General features: G+C 48.1%; 8 protein-coding genes across 8 annotated transcripts; all 8 read left to right on the top strand.

Moving 5' to 3' along the window:
* Positions 1-479: 479 nt before the first annotated feature.
* On the top strand, positions 480-1,385 carry Tb11.02.0710 (hypothetical protein, conserved; the record flags this gene model as incomplete). Its single annotated transcript, XM_823309.1, has 1 exon — positions 480-1,385. The coding sequence occupies one exon, from the start codon at positions 480-482 to the stop codon at positions 1,383-1,385; it is 906 nt and encodes a 301-aa protein (XP_828402.1).
* A 924-nt stretch (positions 1,386-2,309) lies between these two features.
* On the top strand, positions 2,310-7,262 carry Tb11.02.0690 (hypothetical protein, conserved; the record flags this gene model as incomplete). Its single annotated transcript, XM_823308.1, has 1 exon — positions 2,310-7,262. One exon carries the CDS (start codon positions 2,310-2,312, stop codon positions 7,260-7,262), a length of 4,953 nt encoding a protein of 1,650 aa, XP_828401.1.
* Positions 7,263-7,696: 434 nt separating this feature from the next.
* On the top strand, positions 7,697-8,275 carry Tb11.02.0680 (hypothetical protein, conserved; the record flags this gene model as incomplete). Its single annotated transcript, XM_823307.1, has 1 exon — positions 7,697-8,275. The coding sequence occupies one exon, from the start codon at positions 7,697-7,699 to the stop codon at positions 8,273-8,275; it is 579 nt and encodes a 192-aa protein (XP_828400.1).
* Positions 8,276-8,644: 369 nt separating this feature from the next.
* Positions 8,645-9,262, top strand: Tb11.02.0670 (hypothetical protein, conserved; the record flags this gene model as incomplete). Its single annotated transcript, XM_823306.1, has 1 exon — positions 8,645-9,262. One exon carries the CDS (start codon positions 8,645-8,647, stop codon positions 9,260-9,262), a length of 618 nt encoding a protein of 205 aa, XP_828399.1.
* A 944-nt stretch (positions 9,263-10,206) lies between these two features.
* Positions 10,207-11,379, top strand: Tb11.02.0660 (hypothetical protein, conserved; the record flags this gene model as incomplete). Its single annotated transcript, XM_823305.1, has 1 exon — positions 10,207-11,379. One exon carries the CDS (start codon positions 10,207-10,209, stop codon positions 11,377-11,379), a length of 1,173 nt encoding a protein of 390 aa, XP_828398.1.
* A 121-nt stretch (positions 11,380-11,500) lies between these two features.
* Tb11.02.0650 (hypothetical protein, conserved) lies at positions 11,501-12,754 on the top strand (the record flags this gene model as incomplete). The annotated part of the gene is made up of 1 exon (XM_823304.1): positions 11,501-12,754. The coding sequence occupies one exon, from the start codon at positions 11,501-11,503 to the stop codon at positions 12,752-12,754; it is 1,254 nt and encodes a 417-aa protein (XP_828397.1).
* Positions 12,755-13,037: 283 nt separating this feature from the next.
* On the top strand, positions 13,038-14,405 carry Tb11.02.0640 (protein kinase, putative; the record flags this gene model as incomplete). Its single annotated transcript, XM_823303.1, has 1 exon — positions 13,038-14,405. One exon carries the CDS (start codon positions 13,038-13,040, stop codon positions 14,403-14,405), a length of 1,368 nt encoding a protein of 455 aa, XP_828396.1.
* A 1,719-nt stretch (positions 14,406-16,124) lies between these two features.
* On the top strand, positions 16,125-18,050 carry Tb11.02.0630 (ABC transporter, putative; the record flags this gene model as incomplete). Its single annotated transcript, XM_823302.1, has 1 exon — positions 16,125-18,050. One exon carries the CDS (start codon positions 16,125-16,127, stop codon positions 18,048-18,050), a length of 1,926 nt encoding a protein of 641 aa, XP_828395.1.
* Positions 18,051-18,618: the final 568 nt, after the last annotated feature.

Raw genomic sequence — 18,618 nt, 5'->3', positions numbered from 1 at the left:
ATGCTGAGGCACCGCTTTTACCATGTTTGCGCAAGCTCAACTGGTCTCTACGGGCCTTGTTTTGGTAGCAATGGTGGTGCGGAAGACGGCGACTGCGCTTTTCTTAAGTGATGAAAAGTGTCGTGGAGCCGCGTTGGCGTAGGTAAGTTTTTAGTTTGGGCTTCGTCCTCGTTTTCGTTTCACTGATGCCTTGTCAGTGCCCGCGGTTTGAATTCTTCATATGATGCTGTACGGCGTTCCGTCCCAGCTGTTGTTGCGTTGTTTTTTCCGGTTACGAAGGCTACTACTTACCTTTCCCACAACTTTGAGTTTTTTGTGTAACGTGTTCGCAGAATTTTCCCTTAGTAACTGTGGTTACCTGTGTCGGTACGTATGTGATGATCTCTCTTCGGGGCTGATATTCTCTAAAAATTTAAAGGGGTTATTGCGATCGTTTTGTCGATCTCCCTCTCTCCTCGGCGGACGTTGTTGACTAGTGGATGACCTTTTTCTACGCTGCAGCTGCCGGATGCTCATTTCTTGCATTTAGTTACCTATTGTTGAGAACTAGGGGGCTACGTTTTGCCGCCATGTCTGTTGGAGTGGGTAGTGCTATTGGAGCTCTGTTGGTGTACTTAAACAATAAACAGACACACTCTTTTATTGCTGTACGAAAATCGAGCAGTTTGTTATTTTCCCCAGGGAATTTCAAGGCAATATATCAGCGGATATATGAACATTTGAACGACCAATACGAAGAACGCGGCCAATTGGAGGCAGGTGAAGAAATTCTCACTGTGAAGCCGAATGTTTTCGCTCAGAATGGCGTTATCGACTTTGACGGTGTGCGCAAAATGTGGACATCTCACATTGTACCTCAGCTCCGCCGCTGTGTAACGGGAGATCACCTTGCAAATACAACTGATAATTCAGTAGTTTCTATTGAGGAAAGCGCTGTTTTTTGTGATATAGGTAGTGGCGTTGGAAATGTGTGCCTTCAGTTACTGGCTGAGACCAACTGCAGGAAGGTTGTAGGCGTTGAAGTTATACCCTCCCGACATCGCGCTGCGACAACGGCTTTTGCTAAGGCCCTGTCATATTTTCCAGAGAACTTTTCCGGCAAGCAGGCTATCTTTATACAAGATGACTTTGTCAATTGTGCGCGGAGAATGGTTGAAGAAAATGTCAATGTTATATTCACCCACTCGTGGATGTTTGATGACGAGTTGATGAAGAGGTTGACGGAGCTCGTGGTGTCTTTGCCTGCTTTGTTGTGTGTGGTAACATCTCGCCCCTTGCATGAAAATCTTTTGGTTGGGAGCCAAATGAAGCTTGTATCTTATGTTCACCTGACAGCCGACTGGAACGATGAGGCACCGTTTTTTATCTACAGAAAAATTACTTGATTAATTGCAGTAGTAGTTTTTGTCCGTTAAATTATTCAAACGAGTTGTAATCGCAGAGAAAATATGCTTAGAGCCAATTGTGGTGCCCGTAAGTATTGCAGGAATTATTATATGCACTTGTGCTTTCAGTGTTTTGAACCTAACTTGATGAACCCCACATTCGCAATTATCATTATTGGAGGAAAAATAATTTTGTGGAAAACATGTCTTTGAGGTACGTGTGTGCATGTGAAACAATACACCGTGAGAATAGCATATGAGTAGCTTGTTATCGTTCCACAGTTTTTTGTAATCGTTCGCATTTCGTGTGCTTATCTTTTTAGAGCACATTTTGTTGTAGCAGTCGATTACCATGAAAAGCAATAACGTATTATCGCTATATATTTTGTGAATGGGGCAGACGCTTTTATTGAGGATAGCTGGCATACAAGTTAGGCAGGGTTGCGCTGACTCTCTTCTCATTTTTGGCTTCATTCATAATGTAGGACTCGAGTTAGCGTCCCAGTGAGTGGTGAGAAGAAATAAAAGGTTCTTACGCATATGTAGGTTTAACGCCATTGTGGCACCAATGTTAGGAGGGTAGCGAACACCGTGTGTTATAGATATGTTCCGTGTTTTATGTCTGAGGGAAACACAGTGAGCCTGTGAGGTCATTAGGAGTAGGGAGCAGAAGGAAAAAGAAGAGACAATGTTATATGGGTTGGTTTTACTTCTCTCTATCTTTCTCTCCCTTTTTTGTATATTGTGAGAATTATATATATTTTCTGCTTATCCATTTCTCACGTTGCGACGACCGAGATGTGACTAGCCTTGATAAGATGTTATACTAAATTGCTACCCTTTGATGCAGTTCTGAATTTACCACCACTCGTTTATTTAAAGCTCTACTTTTCTACAAAGTTTTTTCCTACCATTTTTAACTTGATGGAAAATCTGCAAGGGAGTCGTCTTGCAGATGGCACTGACCACTTTACGACTTTATCGGTAGACGATGCTGCAAATAATATGTCGTTTAATGTTCTCAATGAGCTTGCAGAGCGGAGCGGGGAGGAAAACTTCGAAGATGACATCATTGTGTCAGCCGAATTAGTCGGTACACTCAAACACATCATGCGACGTCTCACGAAGGCCCAGAAGCAGATTAAAATGCTAAAAGAAAGACTTAGGGCTCAGGCAAGGAATACTTCCCCCGAGTCACAGGGAGAAACAATAGACACCGAAAGCGGTGACAAACAAACACTGACCCTGCTACAAGAGTACATAAATCTTGAACTTTTTCTGTGGGGTCAATTAGCGAAAATTCTTCATGATGAGTATAAACGTTGTACTGACGTTTATGCTAGCACGATGAGTCTACAGGATCGCGCGCCTTTTGAGTCTCTTATCAAAACGGTTTGCAATAATGCACCCTTTTGTGAATACATGGGAGAAATGATTAATTTTAATGTGGAACGGGATGATTTGTTGTCGAGATCTGAGGGAAGATCAATTCAGAGTGAGCCAATCCTTTATAAAAGTGTGGTGAGGACACAAAGTATCGCCACTTATACGGCGTTTTTGCTGGTGGAGGGATCACGGGGAAATTTTTTTGACTCTACACCTATACAAGATCTCTGTAAAGTTATCATAGGAGAGAAGAAGAGACAAAAACGGCTTATTGCCCTCTCTCTGGTGTTTAGCAGGCTTGAAGAGGATGACCAAGCGGTAGGTGAGGCACTTAGTCAACAGTTGCCGCGGGTTTTGCTTCAGAGATTGCGACATCTGGTTCACCGGATATTTGGTTATCCTGAAAACAATGGGATATCTCCCTCACAAAGATGGAGTCGATCCCCCTTCAGACACTACTCTGCCGTTATCAGGAGTGAGCTGAATTCTCCCACGCTCTCACGTAAGACGTCACCCGAAGTTGCTGCTGGGAGCTCCGTAGGGGTGCCATGCGTGAAGGAAGCGCAACAAGTGTTGCCCCAATCAAAGCAGATGTCCCTTTCTTCACATTCGCAGTTTGCGGGATCTGAGCAAGCCTCTTCATCTCCAATGTTTGATAGGTCAACCATACCTATAAAAGAGGTGGAACATGAATCTGCCCTGGCAGAATTTAATCAAGGGGGAGGAGATGATCTGATATCTAGGCCCCACAAAAAGAGGAAGTTCGAAACAGGAGAGGAATCACCCCGTTTTCGGAAGTTACCAGATTTTTGGCAGCCACGAAGGGGTGACAGGGTAGGTCGCGGTCCTATGTGGTGCTTCAATGACCAAGGGAAAAAATGCGATTTTGGTGAGGTTGTGGAGGTAACTACGGCAGAGGAAGTGGTTGTTCGTTGGATAAGGAGTGTCGACTGTCCCCCTCACGAGAGTGAGGGGGACCGATTCTTCCGCTACAAGTACAAGGGTCCAAACGATCAAGTTGTTCCGTGGGATCATTTTTTGAATATTCAGACCCTGATGCCAGAAAACATTGACTTCAAGATGGAAGAGTTTATGTTGTGTTGCGCCGTCGTGGGAGCACTTTGTCACCAACGAGAGACAGTTCTACCTGCTCTCCAGTTCCAAACAGTGGAATCCATGTTCTACGTATTGAGTCGAGTCGATTTGGATGCAGCTACTGCAGCTGTGGAAACGGAGGAGAAAAAAACATTGGGGTTCGTCTTATCAGAGGACAATGTGGAAATGAACGCGGACGAACGCGAATTACTTGAAGTTCGTTTGAACTGGAGTGCTGAACTACAAACAACTAAGAGCCATTACCGAAAAATGCGGGAGTTGGTGGGTAGGGTTGGTTGGGTTCTAAACTCTTTGTTTACCCACAAGAAACTCGCTTTGATTTTCCTAGAACTGGGAGGTTTGAAGCAGATCATAAAGTTAACTGATGGCCGTTTAGATCCAGTGACAATGTATGGGTGCTGCATCGTGCTGTCTCAATTAGCTAGAGCTGCGGTGTTTGAGAACCTGCTTCGAAACCATGGTGAATACTTCGAGCCGATATTGAACTTCATTCTGCATCAGTGGAAAGTTGCCTCGAGTCACGACGTACAAGGCAGCGCGGGAGGCTTCCTTTTCCTTGCTTTGAGTTTCCCTTATGTTGTTACCTTTTTTGACGCGCATCAAGGGCCCCAAGCAACACTTGGCTTAATAGAGCGGCTGTTACAGAGTTCGGAAGAACAGTTTGATGTTATTTGTCCAGGAGTAACATTGGCGGCGTTAAAGTGCGCCTACGTTTACTTGATTTCTCATCTGATGTTGGCCACGAGGGTCATATTCCGGAAGCACAGATTTTTATCGGTTTTAGTGACCGATTCTGCACCAGAGAGGTCACTGCCCCGAGACCCTGCCACCGTGGAATCGGTTCTCGGTTATTTGTCGGCCCCTTCTGCCACTATTCCGGATATATCTACCGAAACAATCCAAAGCCTGCTTACTCGAGATAGGCTTGCTGCATTTCGTTTCTTCGCGGATAATAATTTTCACCAGATACTGCTACGTTGTGCGCAGTTCTACTTCACACAGGGTCGATGGGACTTACTTGCCGCATCGCTAAATGTGCTTTGTGTTTTGGTAGTTGTACCCTTCTTCCGACCCTTGGTTGCCGATGCTCAGTACCCTGAATCGGGGGTTGCGCACTTGATTATGATAGTGAGTGAATTAACATCGGCGTTCCAAAACGGAAACGCCTCTAGGGAGTCCCATCTCATTCCGTGTGTTGCTACTTCGTTGCAGATACTGTTGAATTTAACGAGATTACCCGCTGACAAAAACGACGATGTTTGTGTGGCCACCTTTAACCGCGTTTGTGGTATGATCCGAGCAAACGACGGCGTTCGTACGCTGTTGGAGGTTTTGAAAGTTCGGAAGGATCCGGCAATGTCGGTTAAGCTGCAGTTGTTTCCCGTGGTCGCACGGGCACTGCAACTGATGGTTACCCTTCGACGGTATGCTGATACACGTCTTCTCTTTGATGCTCTAGGGGTTGGCTCAGTGGCGCGGGAGCTTATGACCCAATATGGAGATATTCAAAAGGAGTACTTAACCATGATGGGGCCGCGCTATGTGGCGAGCGAGGTGCACGCAACAGGTCGGTTTATGGAGAACATCAAGTGCTTTCTCTTCGATGAGACGAATAGGACCACTCCGTCCGTTTCTGTGGACCCCGTCGAGTTGGAGCAACGCCAGGCTGTCATCGCTCGATCTCACATAAGTTATTCGCGTGAATCACTGTTGGAGCTGATTTGCCGCCACTTAGAGACGGAGGGGTTGCTGAATGCGGCTTCAGCCCTTCGGCGTGACGCTCCTCTTTCGTGTGACATCGCAATGGCACAACATTCGGCGAATGCCTCGCCCGATATGGCACTGTCCCCCATCGGGGCACCCACCCTTGATGGCATTGTGCGCTCTTACCTGAGACAACAGCATGAGAAGTGCACCAATCCCATTACAACCTTGCCTCAATTTGATTTGCGGAAGGGCCATGTTTACTACCCACTGGATGCCCCTGTTGATCAAACGCGAAACGCGTTTAACAGGCGCTTGGTGCAAAAGATGGGATTAGATTTCTCACTACGCACAAGGACGAACGAAAACCACTTTACGTACCGTAACCCGGGTTATTTATTCGACATAACGGGGAGTGGAGATGAACTTCAGGGCGATAGTGTGGCCTTTTGCGATGGTGGGGAGACACTAGTTGTGGGAACCTCTGAAGGCGGGATTGCTCTGTTTGACACGTTCCCAGATGATTCCACGGACGACAAGTTGTCAGAACAGCACTTGGCCTTCGATAACGGTAGTGTCGTTGGAATTTACGTGTCTGACGATAGTGCCTTACTGGGGTTGGTAAACGCGGAGCACAAGGTAGCTGTGATGGGTCGTAATGAGCTTCCTGCGGTGAAGTACCAGGTTGAGGATAGCCGTGCGGCCATGTTCTCTTGTTGTAACACATATTTGTTAGCAACGTGTGACGAGGAGCACACCTGCCGTCTTTACGACCTCAGGGCGCAATGTGAGGTGCGTCATTTTAGCGATCCGTCGTGGGTTGGGGAAAACGTTGACAACGTAGCCACCTTTGACCAGTTCTCTCAGCTTGTTCTCAGTGACGCTGTTCTGTGGGATGTTCGGTGCGGTGACAGACCCATCTGTCGTTTTGACCGTTTTACCAACTCCTTTTGCAATATTTTTCATCCGTTCAACCCCCTTGTGATGATTGATGAAAAGGTATGGGATTTGCGGACCCTGTCCATACTGCAGACCGTACCTTCCTTCAGGAACAGCAGCAGTTTCTACACCAGCCCTTTTAGACGTGTGATTTATAGCTTTCGCGAAGCATCTGCGTTGTCTCACACGGCTACACCAGTTCTTTCAGTGGTTGATAGTTACACATTTGAGACCGTGTTTTCAACAGAAGTGCGCCCAGCCTTCAGAGCCTTTGCCATTGAACCATCGGACCGTTACTGTGCTGCGATTCTCGATGGTGACGCAGCAGCCGTAGTGCGTGTGTTCTCAACATCCTCCGGCCCGCTACCTGGTCAACAAGCGTTCTCGCTCCCACAAAACGATCGGAGTAATGATAGTGGGGCAGGTCTTGCGGAGAGCGATGACGATGACGAGGTAGGAAACAACGGTTCTTGGTCTGGAGGTTATGACGAAGATGACGATGATGGTGAAGATGACAGCGATTCTTATGAATGGGCAAGCGCTTCCGACTCCCCGGAGTATTACAGCAACACAGAAACAACGAGTGACTCGGATTCTGCCGAGGTGGATGGCGGTGGCGACGGAAGTGATACGTGGACGATGGGGGAGGAAGAGACGACTGAGTCCCAGGACGAAGCTGCATCGCGGAACGGGGAGAATAGTGATGATGAGGCGTCGTTGGAATCGACGTGAGCGGACTCCATGTGACGAACGTTGGCGGCAGAAGCACCTCTTTTGCTGGCCAGGTTCTACACTTTTTTACTCTTTGTTCGTAAAAATGAGCGTGAGGATAGGCTGACGTGGGGGCTGTTAGCGGGAACGGGATTGTGCTACCAAAGTAGTTTCCCATTTTTTTTGTCCCGTGACGATGCCACCAGAGGTTTTAACGTCCATGTAAGCTCCCGTGGAGCCCTAAGACTGCCAAGGAGGAATGCACCTTTTACAGGTATAAGGTTGATACTTTGACCTGTGGCCTTTTAATAGCACTGCTTACATTTTTCTGTGCTTTACCTTCCTTATTTTTAATTTGTACCGTGGGGTTTCGGTAGGAAGGGAGTGGAAGGCCCTGCGTGGCGTTTCGTACATCCAAGACTGCATTGTTGGTTAATATATCACATGTGAATGTGATGGGTGACTTTACCCGAGAAGATGAGTACCAGTTGGACACCCTTCGAGCTGCGAGGGACTGCGGTAACTTATCACCCGGAGAGTTTGAGTCACTTCAGTACCTGGAAAGGAAGTATGATGCCTTCATCGAAGATGGTATACGCAAATTAGAGAGAATGGCTCCCCAGAGTGCAAGGAGGGAACATATGTTGCCTTTTGTTTTCATCTCATGGCCTGCTTTGTGGTCACTTCTAACACTGTTACTTGTTACGTTCTACCTATTAACTTATGGACAACAGGGAATTCTCGTGCAGACCCTTCTGAGGTGGCAGGTGTGTCTTGCTGCTCTAATGCTGCTTGCAAGCACACCACTCACGTTTACGCGTTGCCGCGATCGCAGATTCGTAGAAGTGGGCGTACTAGTGGCCTTCATGATGTTCAGTGGCGTATTTATGCTGACATCATTGTGGGTTATTCACCATCTCCGTAGCTTGTCGGACTCGGAGTGGGACATCAACACATGTGTCATCGTTGGAGTAGCGAATTCCTCTCTTATGCTCCTCTCAGGTTTGTTGCTAATGAAGGTTCTTGAGATGTAATGGGGTGTTTCTGACCCGTTTTTGTGGGATGATGGACGTGGAAAAAGCGGTGTGCGGCGTGCAGCGGGGTGTGTACGGGAGGAACAAGCCGGGGAGCGACCGCCCCGCGATGTGCAACCCGCACCGCCTGTTCTCCCTGGAAAAGAGTTATAGTGGGTGCTTGCTTCGGGTGACCAGAAGATACCTTCGCCCGTTTTTTCTCCTTTAATTTTCCTACGTCCGTATTCTCTGTTGATGAGTGCCGTATGCTCCTTCCGTACGTTAACTTCATCTCCCTCACTACATTTTCATGTTTGCTACTTTGGAACTAGCTAGGAGGACCCCACGGACATCTCCGGAGAACATCTCGCTTCCAGGCTGATTGTTGCCATGGACTTTAACTTTCTATGGGAGATACCGCCAGTAACAAGGCTGCTGCTGTGTCTTAGTGTGATCTCGGTTGTGCTAGTTTCATTCGGCCTCGTCCACCCACTGCAGATGATTTTCAGTCCTACCCTCGCGTTCCAAGAAAAGCATTATTGGCGGCTGGTCTCAACATTCTTTTACTTTGGCCCTCTCAACCTGAGTAGTATTATCGAGTTACACTGGTTATATATGGTGAGCAGCAGCATTGAATTGCAGTACTTCCACCGACGGCGTCTAGACTACTGCCTGACCCTCTTTACTGGGGCAGGGCTTTTACTTTTCCTCAGAAGCACTCGTGCGATAGAAACACCATACCTCAGTAACCAGTTTTCGAAGACGCTGGTGTATCTCTTTGGGCGGCTGCTGCCTCATCAGGAGGCGAGCATTTTTGGTCTTTTGACGGTGCAGGTGCGATACCTCCCCCTTGTATTCCTTCTGATGAGCGTTATGTTCGGTGAAGTTGGTATTGGTACTGAAGTGATGGCTGATTTGGTGGGCCACATCCTGTGGTACCTACTGGAAATATTTCCACGCATTACGAAGATTCATCCCCTGCGCGTACAGCGCTACTTCATACGGTAGCGCTCCTCCATGACCTTGAGAACCCTTCTGTTGTGTGGAAATTATGTGTGGAGAGGGAGGGGGCGTCTTTGAGAGATCGACCATTGTTTTGAGATCTTTGTCTGTCCTCGATGGGTGTGGTGTACGAAGCCACCAGTCGCCCCACATCAGCGCGGGCAGTGTTTGAGATTGCTCCCTTGAAAGCTGAACCACCCGTGTCTGCTTGTCTGTTTAAAACGATTCCCCTCTCTGTTGTATCCGCAAGGCCGTTCTTGCCACAGTTTTGAACCTGGGGGCGATCTGATGAGGAGGAGGTGTCACATACACAAGGATGTTGTTAGTCGTTCCCGTCGATGTGTTTACGTTCAAGCAAATGTCGTGATTCGTTTGAAATTCCCGACACCTTCATGTTTCCTGTTAATACGGTGTTTCTGAGAGGGTGTTCATTTTTTTTTTTTTGCCTATAACCCTGGGGTGAAGTTAGCATCCCGGCGACGTGTGTTTGGTGATACCCCAAAGGTTGTGCGGAGCCGTCTTGAATCATACCAAACATAAATGACTGCAACGACTAGCTCGAGTGCCGCTCGCTGGTGCAGGGTGGAGTGACTGCGTGTTGAGAGAGGAGGGGGGAATATATATTTTTCGAGCGGTAGTAGTCTCATGCGCACGCCAAGACGTTCCCCACCTCCCCGTGACAGAAAATGAGTGTGAGCCGTCAGCTTTTTGTCATTCTTTTTTGTTGTGCGTCGCCAGAATCCGTCGAAACGCGCTGCAGCGGACAGTGTTTGTCTGACTGCTGGATGTAAGAAGCGCGTTTTAGCGCTGATCATGTGTGGCTATTGTTTGCGTGATGTATTTCCTCGCCCATGCATCATTTTTTCATTTCTTCAAGTAGTGCCTCCAAGCCTTAATTTACTCATTCTCTTTAAGGCGCTGTTTTTTGTCCTGCGGTAGTCTTGAAAGCTATGTCCCGCCTGTTCCTCGAGCAGTGCCCCCGAAGACACCTCGTCATAAACATGGATATCAATAAAACTATTATTCAGGTGGACTCTGCAGGGGGGCGAACAATGGAGGATGTTATGAATAGTAATGTTGCTGCAAACGTATGGGGGCGCGTCTCTGGTGAGGGCTGGACCGCTGTTTTGGGCCCTGGTCAGGCCGGTGATCGTACCGGGTTGGTCACGTACGACCAGTACATTGATGAAAAATTCAAGGAACCTCCAGGGATGCAAGATCTTTCTCGAGCTGAGAAAAATCGGTTGTGGCAGGATGTCTCGGCAAAGAGAAGATCCATTCTTAGTGCCTTTACACGCCCCGGGCAACCGGGCGAAGGTTTTAAACGATATGTTGATGAACAAAGGACAGTCCTGACCGCAACACCCGACCAGCTTATCATTCCGTCCTTTTTTGAATTTATTAACACCCTTTCTGAACTCAGCTGGCCATTTACGCTTCTGTTCAGGACATTTGGGACCGAGCTGGGGAGTGTCCTCCAAGAGTGGAGGGAGTTTGTTCAAGGCAAACACAAGCACTTACCGCGGGGACCGATGCTTCAGCGCTTGAAGGAGGCATATGTTCCTGAAGTGACGGGGTGCATATTCCGCGATGAGGATGATCTTTTCCTTTGCTACGGCCCCAACACCGCTGCGGTGGTGGTCTATCCTGAGGACACGGGGACACTTTCTCCCTCGGATGCGATGAAGCAGTTACGACAAATGCCGTCATGTACCGCTGTCTACCAAACGAACTTCTCCGCCCTCGAAGAACAACTGGTGGAGTACGCCAGTAAGTCTAATGGCGTGGCGGGGATTGTTGATTATTATCCGTATTGGGCACAGAAAGCGGAAAGCCGCTGTGGCGGGAAGGTGTTTCCGGTTGCTACAATACCAGAACCGACGCCTGATAAAGCGCGCCTTTACGTGTTTTTTGACGACAACATATCGATTGGAGAGGACAAATCTATTGTGGACTTGAGGGATGCTCAAACAGGGAAAAGCATACTGGACAAGGATGTTGAAGTGAGGTACACTGTGGCTGTGAATCCATATGAGGCTATAGTTAACAGTGAGTATTTCGTGGACCGTCTGGCACAGGTGATTCAACTGCAGTTGGGCTCTGGTTGTTCCCCCGACTTTTAAATAAAATGTAACTAAGCGAGGCAGATTTGTTGGCATTGTTGGGCATGTAGAGTGCCATACTCGACTTATTATTTTTTTTCGCTATGTTACGTGTTCCAAAGTTTATACTTTCGTCGTCATCATGCTTCACGCGACATTGGTGCTGTCAAACTTTATCATTCTGCTCATTCTCTCGAGTCGAAAGGGGAGAGGGAAGTTTTTGCTGTTCTCACTCGGTTGCAGAGGGGTGTGGCTCTTCCCTGGAATGACTGAGTACAAGAAACTTTGCGCCCTTGTGGATCAACTGAAGCAGGAGACCGCCGTGCTCATTGACGCCTTCAAGGATGATGACAGAGGAGATGTAGTTGCTCTGCACTCGCAGGCAGTGTCGGTTCAAACCTTAATAACGAATTGCCGTCCTCGTGTGGTGAAGATTCTGCACAAGGGTCGGGAAAAGGACCCCGACAAGCAAATATACAATGAACGGATGTGCGTAGCAATTGAGCAACTCTTTGAAGACTTTTGCACCGTTGTAGGTTCTCTGTTTGACACTTCCGCAAGCGGACTAATACTTTCAGAAGAAAACTTGAATTATGAGGAATGCCCACCACTTGCTTGGGTCGAGGACTTGTATGATGAACATGTGTTGAGACTGGCGCAAACGGAAGCGTGGCAGAAACGCCTGGCAGGTAACGTCGTGGACCTGGTGCGGATGGAGGTAGAGAGTCGTGATGTTTGTGCTGCCGAGGAGAAGCGGGCCCGGGCAGCTTTAATGATGGAAAGGAAAAGTGAAAAAAATGCCGTTCAGCAAATGCTTGATGAAAGAGAGGCGGCCAAGTGGTTTGCGGAGATCCAACGTCGCGAGGCGGAGCATGAAGGGTTGCTTCTGAAGTCCAAACTATACGATATTTCGGCCGCACCATCAGTGTTGAAGGATGTTTCACCTCCCTTTCGTGGGCCCTTGGCGTTGAATGTGCTGCAGCTGGTGCGCGCGCTTCGCACAACCCCCGAAGATTCCAATATCCGCCGCATTCGGTGTAACAACTTGCGCGTGATGACAGAGTATGGCCATGTTGCTCTATGCAGCGAATGCCACACCTGCTGGACAATAGTGACCTCCACGGAGGTTTTGTGGTATATGCTGGGGTACACGGTTGAGTATTCCTCTCTTCCTACAGTTCACATCCCGACCTTGATTGAATCCAACCCATCGCTTCGGCTTCCATGCGGTGGCCTCGCATCGGAGCATGTATTCTTCCCTGTAGGCTTCGAGGACTACTCTGAACGTTTGTTTGTCCTCCACGAGCCCAACCCTACGGAGGAACCGAATGAGTGGATGGACTGGTACACCCGTATGGGAGCAATAGTGCACTCTTTGGAAGCTTGCAAGTTTTAGCTTCTGGAGGGGGACCCACACCTCCGCTCCCGCTTCCCCTTTTCTTTAGTGGTTCATTTATGCAGGCTGTGTGCGCATACGGGGTATGAAAGTGTCTCTGTATTGCTCTGGATGACCATGTGTATTGGGTGGTGTAGCCTTGCGTCTTTGTACATAGGATCTTTCTAGTTTTTCTACAGTTTTTTTTTACTATTTGATCATTTCCGCACATGTTGCGCGCACTTTTTTTTGTTTCTTCTTGAGGCTCTCTTACTTTAGTAGTATTAGTAGTAAGTGACGAGGGATGGATGTCTCTCGCAGGTTGGCGGGTGAAAACCATGACTTCCGCAGGAGCACGCAGGTTCCTGCGCTCTGTACGAAACCGCAAGGGGGCAAGGGGATGCGGCTAAATGTGTTGCACGAAGGTGCAGTCCCCGCTAATGACTTTCATTCCGCTCATCTTACTCCGTACGAGATGGACGAGATAAAGGGCTACTCGGAAGTATATTACGTTGGCCAAAATTGTGACCGCAAGGTTCAGGCACCGGTGGAAGGAGGCCATAACAAGGGGTATGATGATGAAAGAGGGGACTACCTCATCAGACTACGTGACCACATCGCATACCGCTACGAGGTTTTAAGCACACTGGGGAGTGGTTCCTTCGGACAGGTGGTTAAGGCAGTTGATCACTGCAAGAACTGTACTGTAGCGCTAAAGATTATCCGCAACAGGAAACGCTTCACCGCACAAGCAAAGATTGAGGTGCAGATTTTGAGTCATTTGAAGAAAGGTGACCCCTCAGGGATCTACGGAATAGTCCAAATGATTGATAATTTCACCTTTCGTTCCCATGTCTGCATTACATACGAGCTGTTAGGATGTAACTTGTACACTTACTTAAAGCAACGCAGGTTCAAGCCATTGCCGTTAGACGTCGTTCGCAAGATTGGGGCTGGTGTTCTCGTGTCTCTTTCCTACATGTGGCGAGAGAACATTATTCATTGTGATCTGAAGCCGGAAAACATACTCCTCAGGTCACCCAATGACACGGCAGTGAAAGTGATTGACTTGGGCTCCTCTTGCTTTGAAAACGCCCGTTTGTTCACCTACATCCAATCGCGCTTCTACCGTGCACCCGAGGTACTTCTAGGGTGTCCCTACTCCAGGTGCATAGATCTTTGGAGTTATGGATGTGTTCTTTGCGAGCTCGCCTCCGGCTACCCCATTTTCCCAGGTGAAAGCGAGCAGGAACAGATGGCGTGCATAATGGAGTTTTTAGGGACCCCGCCGCGTGATTTTATACTTCGTTCCCCGCGCAAACATGAGTTTTTTGAAGCAAGCGCAAATTATTCACCCAAATTAGTTCCCAACAGCAAACTTAAGATACGCTTTCCGGGAACCAAGAATATTGCGGCGTTCCTTGGACTGCCGGAGGGAGATCCATTTGTCAGTTTCGTTAAGCTGTTCCTTGAGTGGGTTCCGGACTCGCGTGCCACTCCTCGGCGGGCGATGAAGCACCCGTGGATCGCTGATGAGGTCAATGAATTATTAAGTAAGCAAAAGCGGAACACAGCGGCCACTGGCGAAGATGATAGTGAGTCTAAGTTCCACAAAGCCCTTCCGCGCTTGCCTAAGATAGGCAAACGTGGGACCGACAGATGCGGGTGCTAGGAGATGTATTCGCTTCCTTTTTTTAATTTAGTCTTTAGCACCTGTTTTTGGCTCCCTTGTCTTTCGTTCAGTTTACGTCATTTTGTGTTGTTGTATCTGGTTTGTGTACGCTTGCACTTATTTAATCTTTTCCCCCCACTTGCTGTGCGGTTCCCTTTTAAAATTGAAAAGGCACATCATGTGGTGGATGTATCGCGTTGGAGACGCTTTTTTTTTTTTGGTTCTGCAGGAGTGTAAGAGACCACAAAGATAGTTGGGACGGGGAATTGTGAACAAAGCCAATGGTTATGAATGACTTTTGTGAATGAACGAGCAATAAAATGTTCATACTGTTATAAAGGGAAGGGCGGGGAATGGTAGACGCCAGTCTTCTTCATCTATAATATGTATATAGCGTAACGTTTGCTTCGGTGTTCATATTCTTTCTTCTATTTCTCCCTCCTTATAGCATTGCACTTTCCTGCGTCCACCTCTCTCTTTCTTGCAATCTTCCCCCCGCCTTTGATGTGCATTTCTGTGCGGCAATTTTTCTTTTTTTTTTTTACTGTTTTCGTTTATTGTGAAAAATGATGGGGGTTGGGGGGGCAAGGGAGAAGGGGAGTTTGCTCTCATCTAATTTATTTACGAGCTTTCTGACGAGAATATTCTCCCTTTCCTCCTTTCAGTGGGAATTGAATTGTGGAGGATCGCACGTGCGGTCCATGGCTGCTGCTACCGCGTCGAATCAGGCACGCGGTTCGCCTCCATATGTGTACTGTATTCTGTAACTTCTTCGAGGCAGAGAGTGAAAAAAAACAGAAAATCAATCGAAAAAAAATATTTAAGTGTAGTGGGAAAAACAAATGAATAATCGAATGGACGAAAGAGGAATGCGGTACTGTACAAAAGAATACATTGATCCCATCACCCTTCGTTGTTTGTATAGCTTAAGGGGTACATTGTTGGAGGTTAAGAATGTACAAAGAATTGAAACATTTTTGGTGATGAGATGATGGTTGAGTTGTCTTCTTTTTCCCGTGACGTATGCTGCGGTAAATCTTTGCTTTTCCCGCCCCCAACGTTAATCAACACGACAGTTTTTGATATTTTGAAGTGTTGGAGTATGCTTCTTCATTTTTTGTATTTGTGTTTTTGTATGGGGGACAGAAGCCACAAGGGTGGTGACAGAGCAAAAAAAAAAAAGAAGTATCTGGTGAATGTAAGAAAGGGTGTGAAGCCGCTTGTGGATGAAGACCAGAATCTTTTCGCTGAAATGGAGCCGAGAAGAGATGGAAGCGACGGCCTTTAAAGTTTTTTGAACGTCACTCTTGCTACTGTTTTTACTCAAGTAGTTTTATTTCTTCCTTTCCTTGAAACTATAACTGCTGCTGAGGAGGGCAGGTGGATGAATAAGGAGGTGTTTGCCTACACCGCTCTTATTGTTGCATTTAAGCTCTTCGTTGTCATAAGCCTTTTTCGTCCCTGCATTTTTTTCTTTTAAGACATTGAGCAGCAGAAAAACCGGGATAAGCTGAAGGGCGTGGAAACAGAGGGACGTACGCACTCTGCGCCCACCCAGCCCGTACTCTAGTGCCTACAGCGTGGAGCGCACGCAGAGAGTCTTGCCATAACCTTTTTGTCTCCCAGGGTACTGAGCTCGAAGTCTATACATTTCGTAGGTGTAAGGGGAACACAGAAAAATAGAAGGAAAATTAAAAGGAGCCGGTAAAACCCCTTTTGATGAGTTCTGTACTTGACGGGCTGAAGCAATTACTAGTCGCCTCCCCGTTCTCACATGCGAAGTATGCTCTTTTGGTGGTAATAGCACTACTGTTTCAGGGCGTACACAAGTGTGTGCTTGCTCGCCGAGCAAACCCATCATCGCCGCGACGACACGCAGGTAAGGCGTCCGGTCGACATAGACGACCCACTGTACGCTTCGACAGCACCCTCTTCTGGCGGGTTGTGGGGCTTCTCCGTATTTGTTTTCCCAGTGTTCTCTCCCCTGAATCTGGTACTATGGTTGCTTTGACGTTGCTGCTCGCCCTTCGCACCAGGTTGACGCTGATGTTGTCCCGGGTAGCCGGGAATAACGTTAAGGCACTCGTTCAGAAGAACTTTAGGGAATTGTTACTTGGCATCGGTGATATCGCTTTATATGCCTTACCCGCAACCGTAGTGAATGTGGGCATCGGCTACACAATTTCCTCAATAGAGTGGCGGTTTCGGGAGCGGCTTCAGCATGCTCTTCATAAAGAGTACTTCCAGGGGCGCCGGGTTTACGACCTTGCAACTACAGGCACCGTGGACAACCCGGGCCATCGTGTGACGAATGATGTCCAGTGCTTCAGCAGAGAACTTGCGGTTTTGATACCTTCTATACTAAAACCGTCGATGGATATCGTTACATTTTCTTCTGCGCTGGCCGAGCACGGTGGTCACAACGAATCCCTGCTCATATTTTCATACTACGCATTCGTTGCCGTGCTATTTCGACTAATTCTTCCAAACTTTGCAACTATGATGGCAGCCAGTCACGCAAAGGAGGGCAACCTTCGCACGATGCACACCCAGCTCCTTCACCACGCGGAAGAGGTGGCGTTTTACCGCGGTGCAGATGTTGAGCGTGCGACTGCTGATCGTCTCCTTCGATCGTACCTGCGATTGGAAAGTAACATTAAGCGCCTTAAGTGGTGGAGCACCTTAGTCAGCTCGATGTTTGTTGAGTATGGATCGACGTGCGTCGGTTTAGCAGTTTGTGGATTCGCTGTTGCCCGTCGTGCAGATAGCATGGATGCCGCTGGTATGGCGCAACTGTATGCACGGAACGCGAAGCTGTGTACTTCGTTGGCCAAATCCATCGCAAGGCTTTTTTCAATCCACCTAAAGGTAAGCGCTGTGTGTGGCGGCGCCCATCGTGTTGGGGAGCTACAGGATTCTCTTCGTTCCCTCGAGCGAAACGAACGGGAGACGACGCTAAGTTTGGTGGAAGAGTCCAGTGACGATAAGATTGTGTTTAAGAACGCGTACATTCTCTCCCCATCTGACAAGATGATTCTTGCCAATTACAACGCAACATTCAAGGCGGACCGGCACGTCCTCATAATGGGTTGTAACGGAGCTGGAAAGACGGCCCTCATCCGCGTTATCACTGGCGTGTGGTCCCTGCGTGAGGGCTCCCTGAAACGTCCTCCCCCATCCCAGATGGTTGTACTGACGCAGCGGGTTTACCTCCCCCCGGGGACCCTACGGACTCAATTCACTTACCCAACCTCCGAGGCAGACAAGCGGGCAGGTGATATCGAAGACGCCAAACTTGTAGAGTTTGCCACCCGCGTTGGGTTGAGAGGACTGCTGACGCGCGTGGGAGGGTTGGATGCATGGAAAGAATGGTCAGAGGTGCTGTCTGGAGGTGAGCGGCAGCGCGTGGCGTTTGTTCGCGCACTTTACCATCGGCCAACCTTTGTGTTTTTAGACGAGTGCACGAGCGCGGTGTCCCAAAACATTGAGCCAACGTTGTACAAATTACTTTTGGATGAGGGTATGACGTTAATAACGACATCTCACCGTGAATCGTTAAAGAAGTTTCATCATGATATTATGATGTTGGATGGTGTGGGCGGATACACAGAAACGGAGGTGGGGCAGCCCAGGGTAACCATTTGATTCTACTTTAGGCGATCCTTTTTCGCACTGTGGGCGGCAGAAGAGGGTTACGTCGTCGGTTTGTGAGTGGTTGCGATGGAATCGAGGAAGAATAAGGAGACATTGAAGCTGGTAAGAAGCGGATTGTCCTTTCAGAGCATGTGTTTAGGTATCAGCTGCGTACGTGCTCGGCTCTCATCCACCTTATGCAGCAGTTCATGAGGTAAACGAATTGCGGTACGTGCAGTTGAAAGTCCCCTTGCTGGGCCTTACCGGGAAGCTGGCAGAACTCATTTCCTTTGCTTCTGTTTTCGCTCGTACTTTGCCACTGCAGTCTGTCTTGTGCGCATAGAAAAATTGAATTGCACCGGGTGCCGGGTTACCGGGCGGTTGTTTTTTTTTTTTTGCATTTTTATAAATGAGCACATTTAAGTTTTGTGTTGGTGTTTGTTTCATTTCATTTGTGCCGTTCAGTTTCCCGCGGCGCAAGTCCACGAAAATTGGTTTTGGGTGGTTATACACGTTGAAGCTGCAACAGCGGTTGCAATGCCATGTTCGATCCTTGAGTCGGGGTATTGTTATCGTTGTT

The sequence above is a fragment of the Trypanosoma brucei genome (genome assembly GCF_000002445.2).
Source record: "Trypanosoma brucei brucei TREU927 chromosome 11 chr11_scaffold01 genomic scaffold, whole genome shotgun sequence".
In the NCBI taxonomy this organism is placed as follows: domain Eukaryota; phylum Euglenozoa; class Kinetoplastea; order Trypanosomatida; family Trypanosomatidae; genus Trypanosoma; species Trypanosoma brucei.
This window is presented reverse-complemented; position numbering and strand designations above follow the sequence as displayed.